We start from the raw sequence: 25,321 nt of genomic DNA, 5'->3' as shown, positions 1-25,321 counted from the left end.
ATTGCTGCTCATAGAAACGGAAGAAGCAATCTATTTTGCAACTCTCCCCAGCTGTATCGATCATTTTTCTGCCACGGTGCATAAAGAAATACTTTTAAATGTTATCAGATAAGAAACGAATTACGTATAGTAATTTAAATTGTATCGAAACCGCATTAACGCTTCTTTAAGTACCTAAGAGTTTTTAACGAAAATATGCATAACCTTTTTTATTTGTTTCTTTTTGAATAATAATTTATTTTAATTAATACAATTGACAAATAACAAATGAACACTTTCATAAAATATTTACATAATTACGTAAAAATAATTTTCGTAAAAATAAGAAATTGGGAACTTTTCACTCATTTAAAGTTGGTATTAAAACCGTGGAATTTTTAACAAATTCTTGGAATGGATATCCATCATGACGAGCTAACGAATGTTAGAACGTGAAGAGAACTTCCAGCAACACTGTGCAATGTAAGTGAAAAGTGCAAGTTGTATTACCGTCATTAACCCTGCGGTGAGAAGCTGAAGATAGATAGATATATTTTCAGAATGTGTAATTAAAATTGATTTGTAACTTTACATGCTTATACACGTTATATTCATTCACATAATCTTAAATATCAAATTAAACGATGTAACTTGCAGTTTCAATAATGTAACATAATAAAAATGAAATATTAGCCTGTAGATGTTAATACATTTATGGAAAATTTAAACGCGCAAAGATATGTAGAATGCACATAAAATGCAATAACATATCTACAAGATAATCAAAGTAAAACATTCCCTGTAAAGGATAAAACATAAAACGCAAATAATCGCGGTTCGTAAAAAACGGAGAAGAAATACGAAATAACACGTTCACGTTCGGGACATAGTTCTTGAGAAAATCGCGTTTGAAACCATGTTTCTTTTCCAAAAATTATGAAACTCGAACTTGGTGATTCCAATTGTGTCGCTAATAATCCATTACAGTAGTTGATGCAACTGTAAACAGTCAATTAAAAGAGAAAAAAACGTGGTATATCTTTCGATCACTCGTTACGACCTACTAGTAGCTACTTGTCGACTTTGCGTGCCACTAGTTCACCAAATAGAAAAAGAAAATACTCGAAGCTCACGACCACTAATTTCTTTTCCAATTAACGACAGCCTCAAGGGTATCACGAACGACCACGTCGTATACATTGGTCACTGGTTTAGTACTTGAATCGGTCGTATGGACCGTATCGATCCAAGAATCAAGACTCAAAGGAGAGAGCGACTCTCGGTACTAAGTGCGTAATTGAATAAATATATCTCACGCTACGTCGATCAAACTGCGAGTCGGTGGCAATAAAATGCATCGATGTAAGTCACACGTGTACGCCTAGAGGCGATCGGACTAAATGCTCCAAATCTATTGAATGTAAAAAGAATTACGAAAATACTAGATATTTTCTCCAATCTCGGTAAATACGTGACACACATAATTGAAAAAAGAATAACTCGATACAAAAACAAGCCATAAGTCCTTAACACAATCAAAGTTACTTTATCGAACGACAGATCGTATAAATTATATTATATTTCTCTGAGGAAAGCTTAGATTTCCACCTCCACTTGCCACAGATAGTTGTTTAGACGTTCTACTTTTCCACAAAACACATATGCCCGCACCATAAATCTACTGTAACCATAATGCAAGTTCTTTATCATAGTGCAGGCTTATAAATGGCAACTTCTACAATTTCTAATTGGCAGTAATTCCTAAAAGACTGGATCGCGATCGAGTTTCGTCGATGCATCCATCATTGATGTCGCGGCAATAGTAACGTGAGAGTGTTACGTTGCAGTTTGATCAAAATGTGCATTCGATTGGTACTTTCCAACGAACCTGTGTATCGCCTTTTACAACTTGTATCGGTGATCGGAAGAACATTGTTTCATTGAAACCGATCCTTTGAATGCTTTCGAAAGTATTGTTCTACTTAGAAAGGTTGTTCGAGGTACGAATGAGATCTTGTGTGACAAAAGCAAGGTAATCAATTCGCGGAGAAAGGACAATTCTATTCCGGAGTATGTCATAAACTATTCATGAGAACATGTATGTGTACATGTCGCTCTTATAAAAGAGGGTGTTCAATAATGGAAACTTCAAAACGATGAAAATATCGATTAATGTATTTTTTATTAGGTTGGTGAGAAAGTAACATTTTCTGATCGTACTGAGAAAATCAGTTCCAAACGAATGCTATATCGTCGTTTACGATAAAGTCATCTTATGAGAATAATGTTCCGTGTTTACGAAATATTCTACATTTCCGTAAATGGCAGATGGTTCGAGTGTCAAATAGGCAGATCTAGGAAGAGTGTGGATAGAGACTGCTTGTCAGGTTGATAAGGTATTCCCCTTGGGATCATGGCGCGAAAGTTTATGCAGTAACGGTATTTACTAGAGTGCGATCGAGATAACCCGAGGTATTACGAGTTACTGGATGATTAAATGTGCGTACTATAGCTAACTGAAAAAAGGAATGTCTCGCGTTGTCTGTATCTCGAAATTTATATAACTGGCGGGGCAATCGCGATTTTTACCTCTTACAGAGTTCTGATCGATAATAATTGATAATTCGACCTAACTCTAACCTAACCCCAATCTAGTGAAACAGGGTATTGTGGCGGCACTCGACAACATCTACTACCGGACGACGGTAGCGCAGTGGTTAGCGTCTTTGGTTACAAACGTTCGGGACCCAAGTTCAAATCCCGGCGCCCGTAGTCTCAGATTTTTCTTCTACGACACAAAAAGGAGAAGAAAAGCAGCAGTATCCCAGCAGCGACATCTCTACACCAGAGCGCAGCGTCGGTGATCCCGACGTGATCTGAAGCGAAAGAGATGTGACCGTGATAATGCTACTAAGACTTCAACCGCCGCGAATTAAAACGTTTGTGCGATTGCAAGTACTAACGAGGCTGCGAATAGCAGGTGCGCAGCCAACCAAAAATGGTCAGCATGCCCTCACTGCAGCCCCCGGACACCACATGGTTCACCTTATTGGAGATGCAATTCGAGGCCGCGGCGGATATCATGGACGACAAAGTAAAATTTGTGACCCCCGCCAAAAAAAACCGCGGCGGTTTGAGTCTCAGTAGCACTACTATCACGGCCTTCTCTTTTGTCTCAGATCACGTCGGGGTCACCAATTTGAGGTTGATAGTTGACTAGAGCTCCCCGAACTCTGTTCGATCGACATCGTATCGCATCGTCTAGAAATCGAACTTGTAACCGCGAACCGCTAGTGCAATCGTGAACTCCACGCAAAGTGTATATTGGGAGTGTTGTTAATAAATATACTGTTAATTATACTCTAGTACTTCTTCAGTACCTATCACGACCTATCCATCTCAGTACAAATGACATTGACGATAATATTACGCTTTTCGACTTTCCCATGTCCATTAATCTAGTCATGAACCCGGGAAACAGTTGAAATTCTGTATAACGAGCCGTGGATGCGAGATCTTACCGCCTATGGTTTATCAAAAAAGATACGAATAAAAGAGAAATTGAAAAAAGATCGAAAGTGTAATCCAATACTCTAGGAATCGGAACAGTTTCAAACATTTTTGAAATTATTACTGAATACATAGTTCTTTTCCCTTCTTTTACATGACACAAAAATTGTCTGTACTAGAAATTGTTATTACGTTAAAATCGTATATACAGTTAGACACAATTACATGTAATAAATTGCTACATTTTATTCGAAATGCTTTTTATATGGAGAAGTCGCGAATTATTTGATTATTACGAGAAAGGATCACGACTCAAAAAAGGTTAGGAAACACTGATCCAAATTCTGACAAATCTTTATAAAACATTTACAACTAATACATGAATCGGTGTCGTCGACTGATGGTTTAATTCATTTCCTCTCTCTATCTCTTCCACCGAGTGTACAACTTTAACAGTTCACTATCGAGATATTCAGATTACTATAGAATAGACTGATGAATTCCTCCGCGTCAAATACTTGTCAAAGAGATCGATCGCGAGATATCGATTGTGGTGGTGGCGATCGCCGTTGCGGTATCGTCTATGCGAGTCGATAATTATGGAACACTAACCGCATAATTGGTTTCGTTCAATTCTACAGTCAAGCGTCTACGACTACGAGAAATTCTGTGATCGTGATAACAATTAGTCAAGATTTTTCGAATCGAAGAAAAAGAAAAAAAGACGAGATTTCATCGAGGATGGAAAGTAACTGATTTTTGTTTAAGAATAACACAGGTGAAACACGATTTAAAAAGAGAAATTTATTCCGTGAAAGAGAGAAGCAAAGAAAAGGTCAATCTCGCGTTATCTAACGATGGATTGCTTGCTATGTCGATGGATGCATACTAGCTATCTCTGTAAATTCATATCCATTGATTTTAACTCACTTCTAAAAATTAGAAATGATTGAGGATAAATATATTTTTCTCCGTTGACCATAATAAGATAATTATAAAACGACTCTTCGTCATTTTATTATACTGTCAAAGCGTTAACCTCTAAAGAATTCAACTAGATTTTCTATACACTCTATATAAGACGCAAGAGAAACCTGCTGACACGAAAAGACGATCGATGCAGTCACGTTAAACAAGAAAAGCTGTCTCGAGTGGGAAACAAAACTTCTTAAGATAAAGGCCCGTTAGAAGAGATCAAGAATGCATGCGTATTCAACGGTTGCAAATGTAGCGGCATGTAGACCAATTTTCATTCATCGACCGATTACATGTCGTCGGAGAACGCGCGACAGTCGATAAGGGCTACGTGCGTACGCTTGTACGGCGTTCATATATGAAATTTTCCACGTTACGTGACCGAACAACGAGGCACGTTCGTTCATTTTTCTCGCATAGTTTTTATCATACAGAAGCGTTTCACGGATTGCTGCCTGATGAATGCAGCCTTCGAATCAGAATCCAGGAGGATACGTCGATCTCGGAATAAGATTGAACGAAATTAGTGAAACTATTATATATATATACCCTGACTTTTCACAGAAATTGGATTCTCACTGTTCTGGAATCTACAACCTCTGCACGATCTCTACTCGGCCGCTTATCTTTCAACAATCTTTAAACTGATTAAAAGTTAGATTTTACTTAAATATGGAAATTAATAGAACACTTTCCTGCGCAGAGAGATAGTAAATGACCATTTGAACTACTACCTTGTATTTTAAAGAAAATTCGAACAAAATATAAACAAGTAAAATTGTTTTACTCTGATTTAGAAGAAAAGGGAAGTAATATAAAATTGTTATCCCTTCACATAGGCGTCGTTAGCAAAACGAGTTAAACAAGTATCGTTTAGTTGTAAGTAAACTTTCACCCGCATGAAAATTGTCTTGACAGGACGATTTTGTTAATCGAAAACTTGTAGGGAGGAAAAGAGACTGCTCTTTTCCGCGAGAGGTGGTATCTCATCGCTTTCTCGTATAATGTTACATCGAATTGCGAATTGTTGATGCGAGAAAGTATTCGCATAACAAACACATCTTACCAGGTTACGTAATTACGCGTTAGACAACAACTTAAAACACAAAATATCTACATGCTCTGCATATTGAACATAATTCGAGTTTCATTGCTTCATCGAAACTAAATACCGTTACATCATGCTACAATTTGAAAGGTTAATATCATTTCCAATAAACAACGAAGAATTTCGCACCTCTTCAAAAAATAAATATTCTCTATATTTACCTGCTTCGCTGAATTCCTTTTGATGCTCATATCCATGCACTATAGAACGCAACATAAAAAGATATAAACCTTACTTCCTACTAATTAAAAATCTAAAGATCTTTCTCCGTGGTAGCTATGTATCCGCTAATTAGATGAAGTATTTAAATCAGATTATCCGTCTGCAAAAATATCTACCGATAATTGAAGAATTTCACGCGAGCGATCCTTAAGATACCATTCCATTATTGCTGTATACTTTCGCACATACTAATTGAATAAAAAATTTATCGACATTAACGACTCAAATATAAATCTGAATTTCTAATTAATCTACATATTCCTACAAAATTATTTTTATTCGAAATTACGTACGTTTCAGTTTCATAAATACACAAGCTCAAAAAAATGAATAATACAATATAAAACAAAAATCTCTCAAGTAAATCTCACTTTACTTACATCGCATACTACTTCGCGTACTATTTTTTAAATGAAAAGTTATCACAATTTCATTGATAATGATCGAGAAATGTAATACAAGATTGTGTAACTACGTTACCACCACTTAACCAGTTAATTGGAGATTATAATTGATATAAAAAGATCTAACCGCGAATACTGATAGATATGTATTTTATGACTTAATCTATATTAATACCCCCACAGGATTACGTAAATTATACAGAGAAATTGTATAAGTATTCCAATACGAGAATTAGTGTTATCTTAACAGGGGAATGTTTTCTTTATAAATATGAATGTATTTATACATGTTACATATTTCATTTAATTTAGTAAGTAATCAAACGATTAATAATATGAATTAAAATATCCAATAAATATATTGAAATGACATTACGATTTTGTATTGTTATGTACGTTTCTTATGTCTTATTTCTCGTCGTCCGATGGTGACACGGTAACACAATACATATACAAATATATAAATATAATACTGTACAAGGTGTGTCACGTGATCTGTTACAAGAGAATGTTACCTAAGTGAAATGAAGTGTTGAAAAATAATTGATTTGAACGTGAAAGTTTCAACAAACAATTTTTCATTACATCATTTCTTTTAGAGGACCTTTACCTGTTGCAATTTATATGACTTATTTTGTATACCGAATGTACCGAAATAATAACATAAAAGTGTTTTGCGTTCCATCCATTTTTTACACTATAACACCCAAACTTCTTTTTGTAACAGTTTCAACGAAATTTGTCGTTAACCGATATGCTTTTATATTAAAATAATTTTAATATTTCGGAATTAGTCGTAAACAAGATATAACAAAAAGTAAATATGAAAAATTTTATAAAAATTTATCAAAAAAATGTTTAGATTTATTTTATATTAATTTTTTTAATATTCTGTATCCATAATTCTTGGAAATTAGCAATCACGATGGGTATAAAAAGAAAGTAAAGACTCACCAGAGCGTGTCCAACAGTCAGTACAATCCTGACATAACGTATACCAATCATTCTGTAAGTCTTTAAAACTCGCCATGGTCGTCAGGACTTATTCTTTCGCCACCGGTTTCTCTGACAGGACCACAGCGAAAAAACCAGAATTTCCACCTTGTCACAACAATTTTCTTATAATTTCTATATCACAATAAATGCACAATCACATTTCCCGCGTAATATCAAGTGGAACACACAACCAACGTGAAACTTCGCATAATATACGCATCCTTCAAAGGAGATGAGGAGCGAAGTAAGAACACACACGAGTACTCAAAGCATTCAACGATTAGCTTACGACACCCAGTTCTGGTTTGCCGTTCGTTCCACCCGGTGTTCTTCTTATCTTCCTCTACCTTTTACCGCCACGACCACGCTTCTCGCTCTTCCACGCACCTCATATATGTATATCCATCCTTCTTTCTCTAAGCGTTTATGCTAGCATACCTTTTCACTCTAGTCTTTCGCACTGTTTATTTTTACGATCAGTTCACCACCAGGTCATCTGTCATCTATCATATTTGTAAGTTGTCTGCGTATATCACATACACGTAAACTTAGGACGACATATATTTCTTCTCAGTTACGCTCTTGTTGGGCAACATATCCCGCTCTTTTTACCAAGGATATTAGATTCCTGATTAACGTGTACAATAGCAACAATTTTAAATATTAATTTGAAATAAAATGTTTCTAATTTAATACTTCCTAATAAATTTATTATTAATACTAGAAGTACAGAAACACAAAGAAACAAAAATTTATTACGTGTTCTTTTAAACTTTCCTCATCATATTGAAAGAATGCTGTGCGGAAAAATTAATATTTATGCAACGTTGTAGTTACTATTACTTTGTCATTATTTAAATGATATAAGATACAGTTATATATAAATACAGCATACCTTGTGTTTACAAAACATAATTATGTATATATATAACAAATGTAGTTAACACGTTAAATGCCATGGGGGTCACTGGTAATCGGCGCACCAAGATTAGTAGAGATCCATAATTTGAACAAATGTCAATAGTTATAAATTTTGTATTATTACTATCGTTACTACAATGGTGTGATGAAATTAATGCAATATAAAACATATAAAAATAATTTTATTTATATATAAAATATAGATGTATTATGTGCGCCCCTCACCAGTGGCTGTCGAACATGGTAAAAACTCGTTTTTTTCGTGTTTTATCTTAATGAACAATAACTCTAAGGAACGTTTTGACTTGAAAGATGTTTGATGGCAATTAAGGACCTTGACAGAAAAGTAAAAAATGCTAAATCTTGTGACGGTTTTTTGGAATTATTGCGGATCCAAATAAGTATGACCGAGAGATGGATTATGGTTTATGGTAGGTCCTGGGACATAACGCAGAACAATTATTTAACAAAGCGAAGTAACATTATGAGATAATATATAATCGCAAAAAATAAATGAATTTGTGAAATTGCACTACAGCGCCGTGGGGATCACCAGTGACATCAGTGAGATAAATTCATTAATGACGATTATACACTGTAACATGTCTCTTGTAGGTAATATTTCACCTTATATTTCCGCATAATAAAAAATTCATCGTGTTGCAACGGCAAAACCTTGTAAAACTGGTGTGGCATTCAACATGTTAAAATTTATTGAACTAATGATATATTACACTGTATATTATGTACAGTCCCCTTATGTCTTTTTCACTTTTAAAAATCCAGCTATATTCGAAAAATATTTAGCATTGGCTTCGTTTACTTTCTTTTCCGCGGCTTGTGGATTTACAATTTCCAAACCCTGTAACCACAAATATATATTCAATTTAATAATGAAAATTATGTTAACTACGAAATTTAATATATACATATATATGTATAAAATCTAATACATTATACAATATATATATTAAATTTCCCTAATTATATACATATATACAATAAATTATATATTAACATATATACAATAAATTGTTTACCTGCAATGGAGTAAATGCAACACTAGATGCTGTACCGGAAACTTGTTTTTTAACTGTTGTACTACCACCCCATTGTTGCTGTTTTTGTAAATTTTTCTGGAGCGTTTTTGATATCCGTACTTTTGTTTTTTCATCGATTTGTGGTAGTCGAATACGACCGGTCCCTGCTTTGCCAATTGTTCCACGCGAATAACCAAGATCTTCTTGATAAGCATCATTCTCGATCTATGAAACCATTAAAATTCCATTAATATGAATATTAATTATAAAAAAAGACTGAAAAAGGAAGAAAGAAGCTTACATCTGCAAAATTCATTCTATTTGCGTGTTTCCTAAATTCAGTGATAGCATAACGTTCCTTCATTTTTCTGACGCGTTTACCACCACGTTTCTTTCGTCCTGGATCAATGGGTTTTGGTAAAGGTTTCACAAATTTAACAGGAGGTGGTTCTTGAAGCTTATCGAGCTTTTTCTCAATTTCTTCACGAAACATTTGACCAATATGACCATCTGTACTTTCATGACACGCATCAACTCGGGCAGCTAACATACTCTTTGCTGCCACAAGCCTTGCTGCTTTTCTTCGTAAATCCTGAAAAGATAAATTAGCAACAATAAAAAATATTTGAAAGATACATTTAACACATATGTTATTGCATATTAACTTACTGGTGGTGTTTCTTGTACAATATCAGAATAATATATAAATCCAGTGTGAGGTAATGTTGTAACTTGAGAAAATCCAGATAATGTGGTTTTTTGAGATCCCAAAACTAAAACATTGCATGCTGGCATTTTGGAAAGTTTTGTCAGTCCGCCAGCAACACCTAACGACAGAATATATGTTAATGCAGGTTTAAATATTTCTCTGGATTGAAAGAAGTAAGTATATATCTTTTTACAATACCCATAATTTTTGCTGCTGTAGATGCACCCACTATTACAGAAAGATTTGGCGCGATAAATGCCATCCTACTTTCAACATATTCAAATATTTTTAACTTGCAGTTATTCAATTCTACTGCCATATCGCATGCCTCGCAAATAGCTTCCTTTTCTTCCTCTGTTAATAATTGTCTATAAATAAAATAATTTTACACATAAAAGATTTTATCTGATTATTCATACCTTAAAAATTTATCACAAAATAAATTACCCTTGAGTTGTTGAAGCAGTAACTGAAACCACCATAATTGTTGCTTGAGTAAGAAATTGTTGCAATGTTTCATTGTTTTTTGCTCTATCTAAATCATTTCCTAATTCTCTAACTGTCATCACATATTCTAATGGACCAACAACTAAAGATTCCAATTCTGGAAATCTTTTGGAATATTTATCTCTGGCAAACCGATGTATGGTAGCTGAAAAATATAAATTACAATATAATTGTATGAACAATATATAATAAGTATGAGAGCATTGTACAATTATTAAAAATTATAACATTCGTTATACCTATTTCATCATCAATATCTACAGCCATGTTATTAGCTTCGACGATAAGTTGATATTCTGGATCAGACTCAACAGGCCCAATAATATCTGCTGACTTTCTAGGAATTTTACTGTATTTTTCTATTTGTAACATTACTTTTTGTAACTGTTCTGAATCACGAAGTTTTGCCAGTTCTCTTACAGAAGCTACTTTTATTTCTGCAAGTGAATTAAAGATTAATATATTAATGTTCAGTATTTAGAAAGTACAGTACCTCGTGGAACTATATTTTTATTAGTAAATACTAATTAGTAAATAAAATAGTATTATATGAAAATAAAGACTAGCTGACCTTCTTCGATGGTTTTCGAAACAGAAGCCGGAATAAAATCCGGCTCCGGTTCTTCCGCGATGTCATCGTTATCGTCATTCTCTTCAAGATCTGCTAATAACTCATCGGCTAACGACATGTTTCTTTATAAATTGTTTATTTAAAATTCACAATATGTACTTCCTCGATTCTGTTTGACAACTACAATTATCTGCTATGAACTACCACGCCATCTATAACAGCAACAATGAGTCATATGTGTACAAAGGAATCTGCGGCGTTCTCAAAAGTGAGTTACTGGGATTGGTCAGTACTGATATCTATCATATTCACCAATCTAGCGCCTTGTCATCGTCTCCTATGCTTGATTGGAAAACCGGCATATAGTAAAAGAAGGTAAAGTACAGTAACGCAAGGTAGAGATTTGTCAATCGACGATAGGAAGCTATGGAAAAATGAGTTGTTCTCTCCCCTCCACATAACCAAAACTGTGTAATCGTTGACGCACGATGTTCAAGGGGAATCTCGGTCGCAGTGCGTTGCAGTATCGACAAGGATAAATAAAAAAAGGAAGGCCTCCCGACGAATGACAGCGCGCAAAACCGATCACGCGGTTGAACCGAGAGGTGTGCTTTCGGTCGGTTTCAGAGACCGTGTGCGCGCCCTGTACGTGTATGCGTTGCGGCAGTATCTCACAACAAATATGTCGTGGTGGGGAGTAGATTTTCCCGTTCGCTGTTTCGCATATTTCTTCCCCCGCATTATTATTATGTAGTTCGGCATAGGTGATCCGTTGCACGTTTGTCTCGATACTTGAGTCGAGAGAAGTACAGGTGCCGTGAATCCTGTCGGTACTATCATTAACCAAGAACGAAAGTTTTCTATATAAAAGGCGGTGAGGGTCGGCCTCGCACTCGCTGGATAAAGCGCGATGAGAACGATGCGTGAGTTAGCTCTGTTACTCGGTAATTAGAACGATTATTTAATCATGTCCAATCCGCGAGGAACCAGAGACGACGATCGTGGGCAGCCAGCGGCGTGAGTCTGGCGATTAACGGTAGGTGTGGGGCCTGGTGCGAAGCTAGAATCGAAACGACGATTCTCTGGTGTGTTGACGTTGATTCGGTGGTTGCATTCCCCGGCTACGCCTAGGTGAAAAATGCGGTTCTGAATCGCTTGGTGTGCCGATCCCGTGCAATTACGAACAGGTTGTTCACGGGTGGCTCGTTCGATACGCGCATTACGTTACGATACGCGGTTCACGAGAACACTCGTTCACGGGTCTGCGTGTTTCTGTCTCTCTTTCTCTCTCTGTCTCTCTCTCTCTCTCTCTATCTGTGTATGTGCGGTGTTTGGACGATCAAGGATATATTCCTTCGGAAGGACAGTCTGACACGGAAGAAACGCCGGAAGGAAGGAAGAGGAGGGTAGCAGGGTAGCAAGATGGCGGGATCCTTAACGTGGTCATGTACTTGTTGCCTGCGGTTCAAGTTCAGCCCCGAGGAGATCGAGCAGCGTTACAAAAGTCAAGAAATCGATCGAATGCTGGAGAAGGATCGTCAAACTCTTCGGCGACAGGTTAAGCTGCTGCTCCTCGGGGCAGGCGAGAGCGGAAAGTCGACATTCCTCAAACAGATGCGAATTATTCACGGAATTAAATTCGAGGTGAGACATCCTTCGTTTCTCACCAAGACAATTGCGTTCCTAGCTCAATTTCCTCCTAATATGTCGTACAATATATTCTCGTTATTTTTTAAAATGTTTCAACTTTGGATTACGTGTAATTCGTTCATAGAAATGTGTAATTTTATTTGAGCTTCTGTCAATGTTATTGTAGTTGTCGTTTAAATATCTCGCTACAGAAAGGTGGTTAACCAAAATATAATTGCTAAAAAATGTGAGAAAATAAATTTGAAATAAAAACAAATAACGTTTATATTTCTCCATTTAAAATCTACGAAATATGATTTTTAGTCACTTGTATTGTCACTAACAAAGAATTCTAGTTTGTTTGTAGTCCTGTTTATTCATTTATGTTTGAAAATAATTATAAATATATAAATCTACATATCAATTGCTGTTCAGATCAATTTTTAGGACTAAATTATTACTCCTTATTTATAAAATTGAATGTATTTTGAAATGAACGTAATTTGAAAGAAATGTTCAACAAGTATACATTAAATATAGACTGCTAAGTTTAAACATTTTCTATCAGTTTGTTTGTTTTACCATTTATAGCAGTTGTAATCATTAGACATACATGTTACAAATATATGAAATGGATAGTATCTAAACTGTTTATGAAAGATAGATTTTCAAATGTAAGCTTCTTTAGATGGCTTTTCATGTTTCTAAAAAAATACATTTATATAAATTTCTAATATTTATAATAATCATTTGTTTCAGCCTGAATTAATTAAAGAATATCAACATGTAATTTACCAAAATATAATTAAAGGAATGAAGGTCTTAGTAGATGCTCGTGACAAGTTAAATATTCCATGGGAAAACTCTAAAAATTATGATATTGGTTATCAGTTATTGAAATTTGAAAATACTATGGTGTTGGATGCTAGATTGTTCCTTCATTACGTACCAGCTTTGCAAAGTTTATGGAAAGATGCATCGATCAGAAAAGCCTTTGATAGAAGAAGAGAATTTCAATTAGTAAGATATTTCTTTCTTTTTTTTTTTCAATAATTATGTTTCATGTTACACTAGATGCTTTAAAATTATATTTTTTCTTCACAGAGTGATTCAGTTCAATATTTCTTGGATAATCTTGACAGGATTGCAAGAGTGGTAATATTATTTAATTTTATTATCTAATTTCTTATGAATTATAAACTGTATTTTGTTACTTTTATATATGTATATAATTTAGCCTATTATAAGTATTATTTACTTACAGGATTATGTACCTACACATCAAGATATTTTACATTGCAGAAAAGCAACTAAAGGAATTTCAGAATTTGTCATACAAATTAATAATATTCCATTTCTGTTTGTTGATGTTGGAGGACAACGATCACAAAGACAAAAATGGTACCAGTGTTTTGATTGTGTTACCTCGATACTTTTTCTTGTTTCATCATCCGAATTTGATCAAGTGTTGTTAGAAGATAGGTATGTTCGTTTAAAGTTTATGTACTAAGAGGATTGAATCATCATGTAAAATATCTGTTAATATTACAGAAGAACCAATCGGTTGGAAGAATCGAAAAATATATTTGATACAATAGTCAACAATATGATATTTGGTGGAGTGTCTATCATTCTATTTTTAAATAAAACCGATTTGTTAGACAAAAAAGTAAGATCTCCTGATACGAATGTTCGTTGGTACTTTCCACAATTCACAGGAGATTCACATTCCATGAAGGATGTGCAGAATTTTATACTTGAAATGTTTATATCTGTTAAAAGGGATCCAAGGAAACCTCTTTTTCACCATTTTACTACTGCTGTGGATACAGAAAACATAAAAGTTGTATTTAATGCTGTCAAGGACACGATTTTGCATAGAAATCTCGAGTCGTTAATGCTCCAATAATGATAAATGTGAATAAAAAGTGAAATGACTTTTGATCCAAACATATGCATTCAACATTTAGTGTTTGATACATAGTGAAGTGAAATTATAGTCAAAGAAGTATTAAGATGTCGATTAGGAAAGAATATTCTGGTAAGACAATATATATTATGTATATTGTATTAATGTAAATCTCGTGATTATTTCCGTTTATAACGGAAAAGTAAACGTTTTCATAATAGTTTTATACAACAAAGGAAGTAAAAACTGCCTAATGAAAACATGAATTGAAAATTTTTAATGCTCTATATACTATATATATATATATACATTGATAATATATTTCCATCTTTTTGATGAATATTGATTACTAAAGGGTTGTAAGAAGACTATTATATACAATATATTGTACATAGCATCTTGTATTCTATACATTGTCGATAACAACGGTTTTACATGTTTGTATAAAAAAGGATCAGTTTGCTAATAGTTTAGTTAAGATCTTTCTATTTTGTACAGATATTTAATCCAGTGCTTCTCTTTTATATTAAAGCATATATATTGGAAATACTGGTCACGTAACCAGAACTCACAAACGTAAAAGTAACTTATTTTATACTTAAGATTAATTACTCTATCTTTAAAAATATATCTTTGTTAACACTGAATATTAAGTAACAAGAAAACCAAATACTAGATTCATGCCATATAAACCAAATGAAACTAACCAGTTTGTGTTCAAATTGCCATGTGCAAAATTTGTTAATATTTTAATGTATTTTTCTTTCCTGATTTGATTTAAAGATTATATACAGAATTCTACTATTTCGAGGTAGCAACATAATATTTTGTACTTTTATATTTTTGAGTTTGTATTTTCAGGAATTAAAGTTTTGTTCCATTGAGAAATTGTGAAAATTGAACCGTAATTTAAGTAATTAATGTAATTCTAATAGTTCATTACTTTTTGGTTTAAAAATTTAAACAAAAGAATCGCGATAATGAATGTTTTAGTTCGTACGGAATAATTAAGTAACATTTTGTTTGCTAACTTTTGATTTTGATAGCTGATCCTTAATTTGACATTATTCCTTTAAGAAAAAATATATCGATCAGTATTATTATTTTTCTTGTAGAAATCTTGAAATAAAATTGGTTTTTCATTTTGATAGCAATTTTCCAGAATTATGCTTATTAATTTATAAACATATGGCTTATCATTATGTAATTTTCTTTTTAATACAAGTTTTTGTTCCCACGTACTTTGTAAATTATATGGCATTGTATTATTAAAATAATTGCAAAAGAATAATTACATCAAAAGATTTGATGAATGAAGGTGAACTGAAATTTTCTTATTATACATGTCATAAGAATTGAATGATTACAAATTTTCTAACACTAGGGAACAACTTTCTGAATTGAGGAAACGATAGTAAGCAGTACTAGAACCAAGGATTTTATGTAATAATTATTATGATGAAACCAAAGAGTTTAAAAACTAATGTCTATATAATTTATTTCCACTAGTTTAACATAACATCTAACTTTATAACTATTTTTAAAACTACATTTATGCACATGTATACAGTTATTTCATATTTTTCTGTCTTGGTCACTTATTACATAAAATCTTTGTTTTGATTATCTTTTGTATTAAAGAGAACTGGAAAACTTAGAATATTTAAAAAATTGCATTTTGAATCACTTGTGTTTGGAGCTAGTGGAACTGAAAAATTAATATTGTTATGTTTGTATATAAAAATTTTAGATATAGTGTGGCAATACAAAATGTTAGAAAATTCAATTTTTGTATGATTTATATCATGCAAATTTATTGTGAAATTCTGATGATTGGTATATTTTCGTAGCTGACTTTACATTCCTATAAAGTTAATCAGGTTTTAATTGATATTCTTAGAATACTTTTAAATTATATTACATCTTTATAATATAGAAACATAATTATACTGCTTCCATTGAAGCATTGTTTTGATTTGAATTTGGTAAATTCAAAATACGGTTTTATACAGCTTATATGTCTCTCTGTATACAAAACTTATTCACTGATACTCATTGGGAATAATATTAGTAACTTTTTATAGAAATATTTTGTAGAAAATACTCTTGGTACTTCATCGATTAAAAATTTACCTGTGAATTTATATAAGTACAATGCATAAAATCATTACAGAAAATTGTCATGATACTTAAACTTTTCATAATACGCACAATTCATTTTGCAGTGATATATATGTAACATTTACTTGTTTAATTATATAACAAAGATACTTACGAAATTATGAAAGAGAGCATTAGTTAATCGAATTTTATATCAATTTCTTTGCATTTACATGTATTTTACGTTAGTTATTATACAAGTTTTCCTTTAAACTATTACAAGTAGTAATGAAAAATATTAAAAATAACTAACTTTGTGATAAAGTATCGCGGAAAGCGAAAAAAACAGTGATCTTTTATATTTCTAGAAATGCGGAGATTATGTTAATCTGTTCAATTTGATCAAATTTATGCATTACAGTCTACACAAAAAAGTGGAAGTCAGATGTCTTATGATTACTATATTGTTAACGATACAACAATATTTTACATACACGCGCACACATTTTAATTGACTTTATTATAATTTGTAATTATATTTACATTAGGTACTTTTAAATGCATACCTACATTCTCAAATCATGAAAATGCATTCGTACACAATAGATAATAATTACAACGAACAAAAACTGCGAAGTAGCTTTATATATAGTTTACTATATTTGTACGTTTCTAACGAAATTTATTATAATGACAATTATTATTTCTACATATTTAATTGTCATCATATTTAAATTGTTTTTAATGTTATGCACAAATAGTAATCTACTGAAAATCATAAAAAATATTTGTCATTACAAAAGGAATTTTTTTTAATATAAAAGTAATCAATTAAAACAAATGACATTTGTAACTCGTTAATTGTGATTTATCAAGGAACCATATGGATATACTCGCAATAGGCTACAACAATAATGAAATATTTTTCTGTAAGTTTGTATAATACTAACTAAAATAGATATATAGAACAGTTTTTTCTCTTGACAAATTAATAACCATGTACTGCAAGCTATTTACAGATAATCTTTAAGTAATTTGTATGCGAAGCGCAATATTTTAAAAAAATTAAAAGTTTACTTTCACCTTACAATATACAGCAATAAAGCTGTTTTATTTGTTACAGATAGTCACTTGTATATTCAAATTTTATTTGTATTTTTCTGTACATGATCTAAAGAATGTAGATATATTGTGCCTTTTGTATATTGTATATTTGTATATAGACATATTTTACATACAATATTGTAATAATGTAGTCTATTCACATAAACAATAAATAAAACTTCAGAGAATGTTTATTTTATTTAATGAACTTTTCACAACTCATTATATTCTTTTCGTTTTTGTTTAAATTATTTCAACGTTTTAAGAAAAATATACTGCTTGTTACAAATAAAAATATGCTGTGCAGTATTAAACAAAATGGCACACAAATACGAAAAAAATATATCTATGTTTGCATATATATGTATATACATATATATGTATTTATACAATACATTGGTATATTTATTCGTAATAAATTTTATACAAAGTAAAGCACATGCCTATTTCGCATAACTTACTTAATAAAATGCACAATATTTACATTTATGCTAAAAATTTATAAGATAAATTTTTGTTGTTGCAAGTATTTCAAATTTTCTTTGTATTTCAGCGCAGCAAATAATATTATGTAATTGATATTTATAACACAGAGATGTTACACTTATTTAAACATCACATTGGCAATTGATCTACAATTAGTAATTACATTTTTTTATAACTATTAGCATATGTCGTATATTACACTAATATTTACATCTTTTTTCAATCGATAATATATAATATTAAAAACGTACAAAAGTGAAAATATAATTATATATTCTTCAAAAAACATGAGATATGTAATCATCAAGAGGCGCATAGAAAGTTTATGTATAATTTTACCAAAATTTTGTAGCAAATACATCTTAAAATTGGATTGAAGGGTGAATTATATATTTAGTCTTTTATATATCTATTTTGTTTTTGTATCGCATGGCAATAAACAATGTGAAAAATCGCTACTATATTCGATTCAATTATAACGCATAATTTTATTACAATCCACGTATAATCTTCGATTTAATTGTTGTTGTTATAAATTTGATTCTTGCTATGTTGCTGCAAGTGACGTATTTTACATTGATATTTCTGTTTTATTTTATATTTTATTTACTTATGCGTTATAATAGAAGCGATTGTACTGATCCATACTATGTATCTATTCATAATATTGAGCGCATTTTGAAATTCTGGCGGAATGTAACAAGTTGTGTTACTTTTAGATATTGTGCGTAATAAAATAAAAAGTTCTTTCAAAAATTTCACATTAAATATAGACTATCATTGTGCGTGTTTGTTATTTGTGTATCGAAGAATTGACCTTCAAACTTTAAGAAAAATATGCTGCAGTGCTTGCATTTTTGGAATTCGTTATACTTGTAAATGTATTACTTTCGTAATTATCTCAAAATAGTTATTTCTGTCGTTTGGAAATTTCATTAAGGTTTGTAGGATCTTTATATCCATGGAATGTTACGATTTAATTGGGAACTGTACCTTGCCAAAAGTCTTACAAATATGCAAAAGTATACTTAAATTTCTCGTATGTATTCATCGTCGTTATTACTACCGTCGAATCTGCATCGTCTTTTATTCTCTCATTTTCTTAGAAACTTTTTCAAATAAACGATTAACAGATACAAATTAAATTGGAATTATAAATATTTCAAACGCATATAACAATCAACAATAATTCAATGGAAACAATTTTTATGTTCAATTACTTAAAGGTAGTACTCATAAAAAAAACAATGCAAAAATAATAGTATAATTTTCCTAAATGTGCTTTGCTCAATTTTCTACATACAATGATATTTTGCAAACGTATTTCATGGTTACGTTCGCTAAATTTGTACAATAGAAAGAATACGTATTGAACAAACAGAAGAACATTATTATGTTGTTACTGTGTGTTGAATATGTCATGATTCACATTTTAAATTCAATTTTCCTTTGGATCTCGATGAATTTATAGCACCGTATAAGTGACTTATATACGAATAGTTCAATATCAAATTCCAATATTTGCTTTAAATTATTATATCTACAACTCTACCGTGTTACAGTAATGTCCTGTCAATATCTAAAAAAACAACCATCATTTCTCGAGCTAGATAAATACATTAAATAAGTTGTAAATGGGAGATGATCATGAAGGTATTGCCATTCGAAGCTGCTAAACAATGAGTAATCACCTCGATTGATAAAACACGAAGTTTCTATAACATTTCCTTTTTCTCAGTGTAAAAGGCTACAAAGCACTGATGAGATTTTCCTGATTACTTCGAGTGTTATTAACTTGATTATTTTATTTAACTCAAAATAACCCGACTGCATCAATGTTTAGACTCATTTTAATCTGAAAGATTCCTTCAAATCCTTTAAAATCCTTTTTATGGAGAAACAGCAAAAAAGATTCTGGAAATTTCATTTTTAGAATGTGATGATTCATAATTTATCGTAAGACTTGTTTTCCCTCTTTCTCGCGTCTCTTCTCGGTATATGTTTGATCATTAGAGATGAATCCAGATTCATTAATTCCAGTCTTCTCAGGTCCAAACGTCTTAACAGGACATTACTGTACATTTATTATTTATAAATTTTGGCTCGATAATGTAGCGCGCAACTCTTTCATGCTTAGTAGTTTACAAGCAGTTTATCACATGAAATTTTTAAATTATTTCGTTTTTTGAATGCGAAATATGTTGAAAAAATTCAGACGCTCTGGTAAATGTACATTCGCCGAGCGTTCAAATTACATTATGTTGTAATTTTTGGTAGGAGGTTATAAATATTAAATTAACACTTTCCTGAAAGAGCTTTACGTGAAAACGTTGATGTACTAACGCAAGAAATGTGGTGAAAATTATTTCTTCAAAAACAAATTGCTTTCCCTAAAATAAGAAACACACTGAATGGAACAGATTTAAAGTTCTAGTTCTTCGGCAGTGCGAGAGAGCCTATGATTATCGATACGTCTGCGTTGGCTACGCCTAACTGCATCCGCTCGTCGGTATGGTTCTGATCTAAGTCCAAGAAGAATGTCTTCCAGAGCACCGTTATACACTTCATCCTGCTGCAACAATTTCTTCTCCTGAACTAGTCTTGTCTTATTTTTCAGTTCATTTATCACAGCGTCCTGTATCAAATTACCAATCTTTTATTACTGATAGATCAGTGATATACATATGTATATTAAAAGGTTAGCTTCTTTAATCTTGCTGCGATCATCGAATCTTTTTATATCGTTACTTGGACAAAACTACTAAACGTTGTAAACAATATCTAATATAAAATCGAAACATATTAATAAAGAGCTTTCCCTATTTTCCTCAAACTTCTCGAACAGAGAAATTTTCTAAAGGTAGTTTTTATACATATATCGCTGAAATGGAAGATCTTTTAATTAATATATTAGAATTCTAATCACGAATAGACAGCTGAGTTTCTCCTACATGATATAAATTATAAATAAATTTAATTTAATGTTTAATTCTATAGAATTAAGCTATATTGTTAATGTATACGCGTTTATCTATGAGACTCTTGGCAGTAGCATAGGAAAGTGATAATACAGGACTTCTCTCAGGCAACATCAATGCAAGCTAGAACACATGCCAATACATTCTTTAATTTTTTGTTAATGATATGAATCGAGTGAATATAGGTCCGTACCACTAGATTTGGAAAACAGTTCTTCAAAAACAATTAGAATTTTACATATATTTGTAGAAAGGGAAATTCTTACTTATTAATGAAATTAGTGACAAATTTTCGATTAAAAACAAATAAAAAAAGAACTGTTTTCGAACATGGTTTTTGGATATTTCAATACGTATATCTCGCATGGTAATAGAAGCTAAACCTACATGTGTGTTGTCTAAGCGTAGTGTATGTGCGAATGCGACCATTAAAAATATGTCATTAGAAGGAAGTGAGTAAGGACAGACTTACATGTTGTGAATTGTTTCTATATTGTTACGTTCTGAGCTCCAGTTCATTAAGATGCCGATGTAACAGACTCTTGTTTGTGTTACAGCAAAATTTCGGTGACTTTAAATCCAAATAAATATGTAACAAATAAGAAAAATAGACGTTCGTGAGATACTTTGATAGACATCGCTGTCTGTTCTTGAAACGGAAAAAATTGCTAAAAGAGCACTCTCGAAATAATCAAAATTATTATGATCATTTGATAATCCCTGAAAAATATCATGCTATCTCACAACATGCAGCGAAAAGAAATGCCTTGTAAATTCTATTTCGCACGAGCATTGACATTTGCAAAAATTATTTCCAAAAAATAATCTGTTTCCTTAATTGACATTTAGTAAAGCTAAATAATATCCCCATACAAAAAGTATTTTTCATGTGTGATAATAAAAATTTTGTGGAAAATGTTATAACAATGAGATGAATTGACACTAAACAATATTGTATTTTGTAATGCTGGATGATTCTAGTATCACGTTTTGTATAAAAAAAAACAAAATTTAGAAATGTTTCAAGTGTTATGATATGTAAGCTTTTCTATGAAATGATCCACCATGCTTAATTGTTAAGAAGAATATGAATAATAAATAAGTAATGTTAGAAAGCGCAAGCTTTTAAGAAATTATACAAAATTACCATTTTACATCGCACACATATAAAAATATAAAGCTCCAAACAGAAATCAATTTTTTATATATATATGAAACTGAAAATCTGTTTGATATTTTCTGAGTTAATGCATAAAATTACACGTTTTAACTGATGAAGTAGCATCATACCATTCCATAAGGAAATTAAAAAATGCTAATGTTCTAATCGCAGTGTCATGCATGTTCAATGTTCGTTTATAATGGTATAAGCAGGAATTATATCTATATTGCATGTATAAGAAGCACAGTAAAAAATTTTAGGCAAATAATAGGAATACAATTAATAACATGTAGTAAAATAATAAAAATAAAATTAAATCTTGCAGCATTGATGTTGAGAGAGAGAGAAACATATTTAAAAATGTAAGTGTGCAGTTAGTAAAGCATGTTATAATTGGTCAGAAAGAATAAGTAATTTAACATTCAATATTTATATATCTATTGCACTTACAGATTTAAGTATAATGAAATAAAATCTTAAGAAACATTACTAAGAAAATATAGAGCATTCATATTTGCGGGACTCTACACGTTTTACAAAATGTATTCGTTAATAAGAAAATAAATATAAGCTATTAAATGCATAGCGTGCAATAATAACGAAGCTAAATAATTATAACTTCTTATTTCCGTCAAAATAAATAATTAGGAGAACGTACCTGTTGCTTCTTTTGATTTAATTTATTACGTTTTATTACGTCTTCTGAGGCGTTTAAAGCTTCTGCAGCAGCAGCTTCTAATCTACGACGCTGTTCATTTTCTTGATCCGCAGCCTGTAAAAGTACTTTGCTTTGTAGTATTCTGACGTTTTGCTTTTTATGACCGTTTTAGTTGAAAATAATCCTTTCTGGTTATAAGCTTATTATATATGTATATGTATGGTGTAAAAGTTAAACGGTACCTTAAATGCCCTTGCGAATCTGACAAGAAGAGAGAAGAACGTATTAGCATCAGCTTGCCTGGGACTTTCTCCAAAAAATTCAACGCATTCTCGGAATGCTTCTCCAGCAGCGCGTGCATCGGATTTTAAACGACGCAATTTTTCTTCGGAATTATTTAAGAAATCTCGTAGTACGGTGTTGTGTTTTTCTTTACCGCGTAGTTCAAATTCTTTCCTTACGAGATCCATACCCTTTTCTAATTCGTGAACGTCGGTAGTTATATTTTCTAGCGAGACTAAAAAGAGTGAAGAAAACAAAATGATATAAAAAAATAATAAAAACATTATATGTATAATGAGATAAATTTACGACATTCGAGACACGGCATTTGGTATATACTCTTGGCGCAAGAAATATAGTGAGGTCGTAAAATTAATCATGTTTGAATATAAGTACACGTGTTTCGAACGTCGAAACAGTAATTTGAGAAGATCTAAGGGGAGATAACGCGCTCCAGCTTGCCAGAAGCGTAAGATGTCAACTCAAATCTAGTTCTTCCTTCGCAGCTGCAGTAATTTTGGTCAATACACTAATTACAATAGAGTAGAAAGCTATAGCGAGTCAAGACAGTTTTGTTTGAATAAAAGATAACAATTATAGTTATTTAATAATTAAAATATTAACATATATACGCACCAGTCGCAGCTTTATCGATGTACATAAGTTCCGATTCAAAATTAATCAGTTCTGGAAATTTGACTCGTATTGTTGCTACAATATAATGTAAAAGGCACATTCTCTTGTCCGTTGACTTCGTATCGAGTAATGTGTCTAAGCTCTGAAGTTTAAATCCATATGCTGGGCCTCGTTTACTGCTGTTTAAGTAATTTCCGAAGGCAAGGATAATTTCTAATACTGCTCTTAGCTTCTTTGAACTCTTAACCGAACTCGAAGCAGATATCACAGCATGTATTTGTGGAGTAATAAGATGTAAATTATCAAAAAAGTTTCCTATATAATTCATAATGGATAGTTTCGTTGATATCCTTTCTACTTTACCGAGCTGCATCAAAAATTTGTCTTCCTCCGTTAACAAATTAACATTTTTCTTTTCTATGATGTATTCTCTATATGCTTTTATCTGTAACATTATAAAGTTTCTGTGTGTTAGCAGCTACTATCAACATTTCTATATGGAAAGAGAGAATAAGCCATACTTCCTGATCCGTAGGCACCATACGTTGTAGCAATTCTACATTTTCCAGCGACAGTATTTTTAAATCGAGAGCATTTACTGCCATAATTACTTTTTCTACCGGCATTTCCATTTTTCTTCGCGATATGGCTATAAAAGGGAACAGAAAGGTGAGCGATCAGTCTTTTGACTTTTCAAAAAGGAAATTGAGATTTTTATTATACATACCGATATTTCGTAATCTGGTATGTTCTAAGAGCGAGACATTTTCTGGCTTCTTGAATCTTTTACTAGGAAAGCTTTGAAGACCGTCTATTTCGTTAGTACCATTAGCAACGTGACTTCCCATTCCGATTTTAAATCGTTCTTCGAAATCGGAAAAGTCTATATAATTGTGCAATCGATCATCGTCCAGCTCATTGAAAATAGTACCCCGTACTTGATTAGGCTTCAGAGCGATCCAGTTAAGTGTGGGAAGTTTGTATTTTGTTTGAACCTGGAATCAAAGAATTTTGTAAATATTTATGTGCATATTCGTGGGAAATTTAAAAATACTAAATTGCGCAGAACGAGAATCATGCAATAGTTGCATATATAGATTTTAATAAGAAAAACATACCTTTCGCTTAATAGTCATTGCTCCATCCGGTGCTTGCATCATGCCAGCAGGTGGTGGAGGTATAGGTGCAGGTGGAGGTAATTTTTGATCTCCAGGAGAAAGAGGTGCCATTGGAGGCGGTGGTGGACATGGAGGTGGTGGTGGTGGAGGTGGTGCTGGGGCAGATGGAGGAGGTTCTTCCAGTGTCGGAGACGGGGTCGAATTAAGCGTAGAGGATGTGACGTTATCCGATGTACTGACGGGACTCGTTGCGCTTCCATTCCGAAGATTGGCTGTACAAATTTAAAGTGATACGTTAAATGCTAGTACTTACTTTT

General features: G+C 32.2%; 4 protein-coding genes across 6 annotated transcripts in view; 1 reads left to right on the top strand and 3 right to left on the bottom strand.

Moving 5' to 3' along the window:
• The window catches only part of centrocortin (cerebellar degeneration-related protein 2-like), a 51,918-nt gene extending 44,063 nt beyond the window's left edge, over positions 1-7,855 (bottom strand). Inside the window, exon 1 of the mRNA XM_033346995.2 lies at positions 7,153-7,855. Within this exon, the coding sequence (XP_033202886.1) occupies positions 7,153-7,228 (76 nt within the window). The 5' untranslated portion in view covers positions 7,229-7,855. The remainder of the gene's footprint in view (positions 1-7,152) is intronic.
• A 166-nt stretch (positions 7,856-8,021) lies between these two features.
• Positions 8,022-11,396, bottom strand: Prp31 (pre-mRNA processing factor 31). The gene is made up of 9 exons (XM_033347008.2): positions 11,255-11,396; positions 10,943-11,154; positions 10,611-10,808; positions 10,312-10,516; positions 10,063-10,232; positions 9,825-9,982; positions 9,457-9,747; positions 9,156-9,380; positions 8,022-8,977 (listed from the first exon to the last, which is right to left on the bottom strand). Exons 2-9 carry the CDS (start codon positions 11,058-11,060, stop codon positions 8,873-8,875), a joined length of 1,470 nt encoding a protein of 489 aa, XP_033202899.1. The 5' UTR covers positions 11,061-11,154; positions 11,255-11,396; the 3' UTR covers positions 8,022-8,872.
• Positions 11,397-11,669: 273 nt separating this feature from the next.
• Positions 11,670-18,938, top strand: cta (Guanine nucleotide-binding protein subunit alpha cta). The gene is made up of 5 exons (XM_033347011.2): positions 11,670-12,586; positions 13,331-13,591; positions 13,676-13,726; positions 13,836-14,053; positions 14,123-18,938. The coding sequence occupies exons 1-5, from the start codon at positions 12,365-12,367 to the stop codon at positions 14,478-14,480; spliced, it is 1,110 nt and encodes a 369-aa protein (XP_033202902.1). The 5' UTR covers positions 11,670-12,364; the 3' UTR covers positions 14,481-18,938.
• The window catches only part of Frl (formin-like protein), a 31,808-nt gene continuing 25,069 nt past the window's right edge, over positions 18,583-25,321 (bottom strand). For 2 of the 3 annotated variants that reach the window (XM_033346988.2, XM_033346989.2), the window contains exons 11-17: positions 25,005-25,276; positions 24,614-24,881; positions 24,408-24,535; positions 23,887-24,331; positions 23,211-23,485; positions 22,969-23,082; positions 18,583-20,805 (exon numbers count right to left, since the gene is read on the bottom strand). In XM_033346988.2, the coding sequence (XP_033202879.1) occupies positions 20,593-20,805; positions 22,969-23,082; positions 23,211-23,485; positions 23,887-24,331; positions 24,408-24,535; positions 24,614-24,881; positions 25,005-25,276 (1,715 nt within the window). In that variant the 3' untranslated portion in view covers positions 18,583-20,592. Of the gene's footprint in view, positions 20,806-21,620; positions 21,720-22,968; positions 23,083-23,210; positions 23,486-23,886; positions 24,332-24,407; positions 24,536-24,613; positions 24,882-25,004; positions 25,277-25,321 lie in introns of all 3 variants that reach the window. The other variant, XM_076617206.1, reaches the window with a different exon arrangement.

Source organism: Bombus vancouverensis, chromosome 3, assembly GCF_051014615.1.
Source record: "Bombus vancouverensis nearcticus chromosome 3, iyBomVanc1_principal, whole genome shotgun sequence".
Taxonomy (NCBI): Eukaryota; Metazoa; Arthropoda; class Insecta; order Hymenoptera; family Apidae; genus Bombus; species Bombus vancouverensis.
Note: the sequence above shows the minus strand (reverse complement) of the source record. Positions and strands in the feature narration are given on the sequence as shown.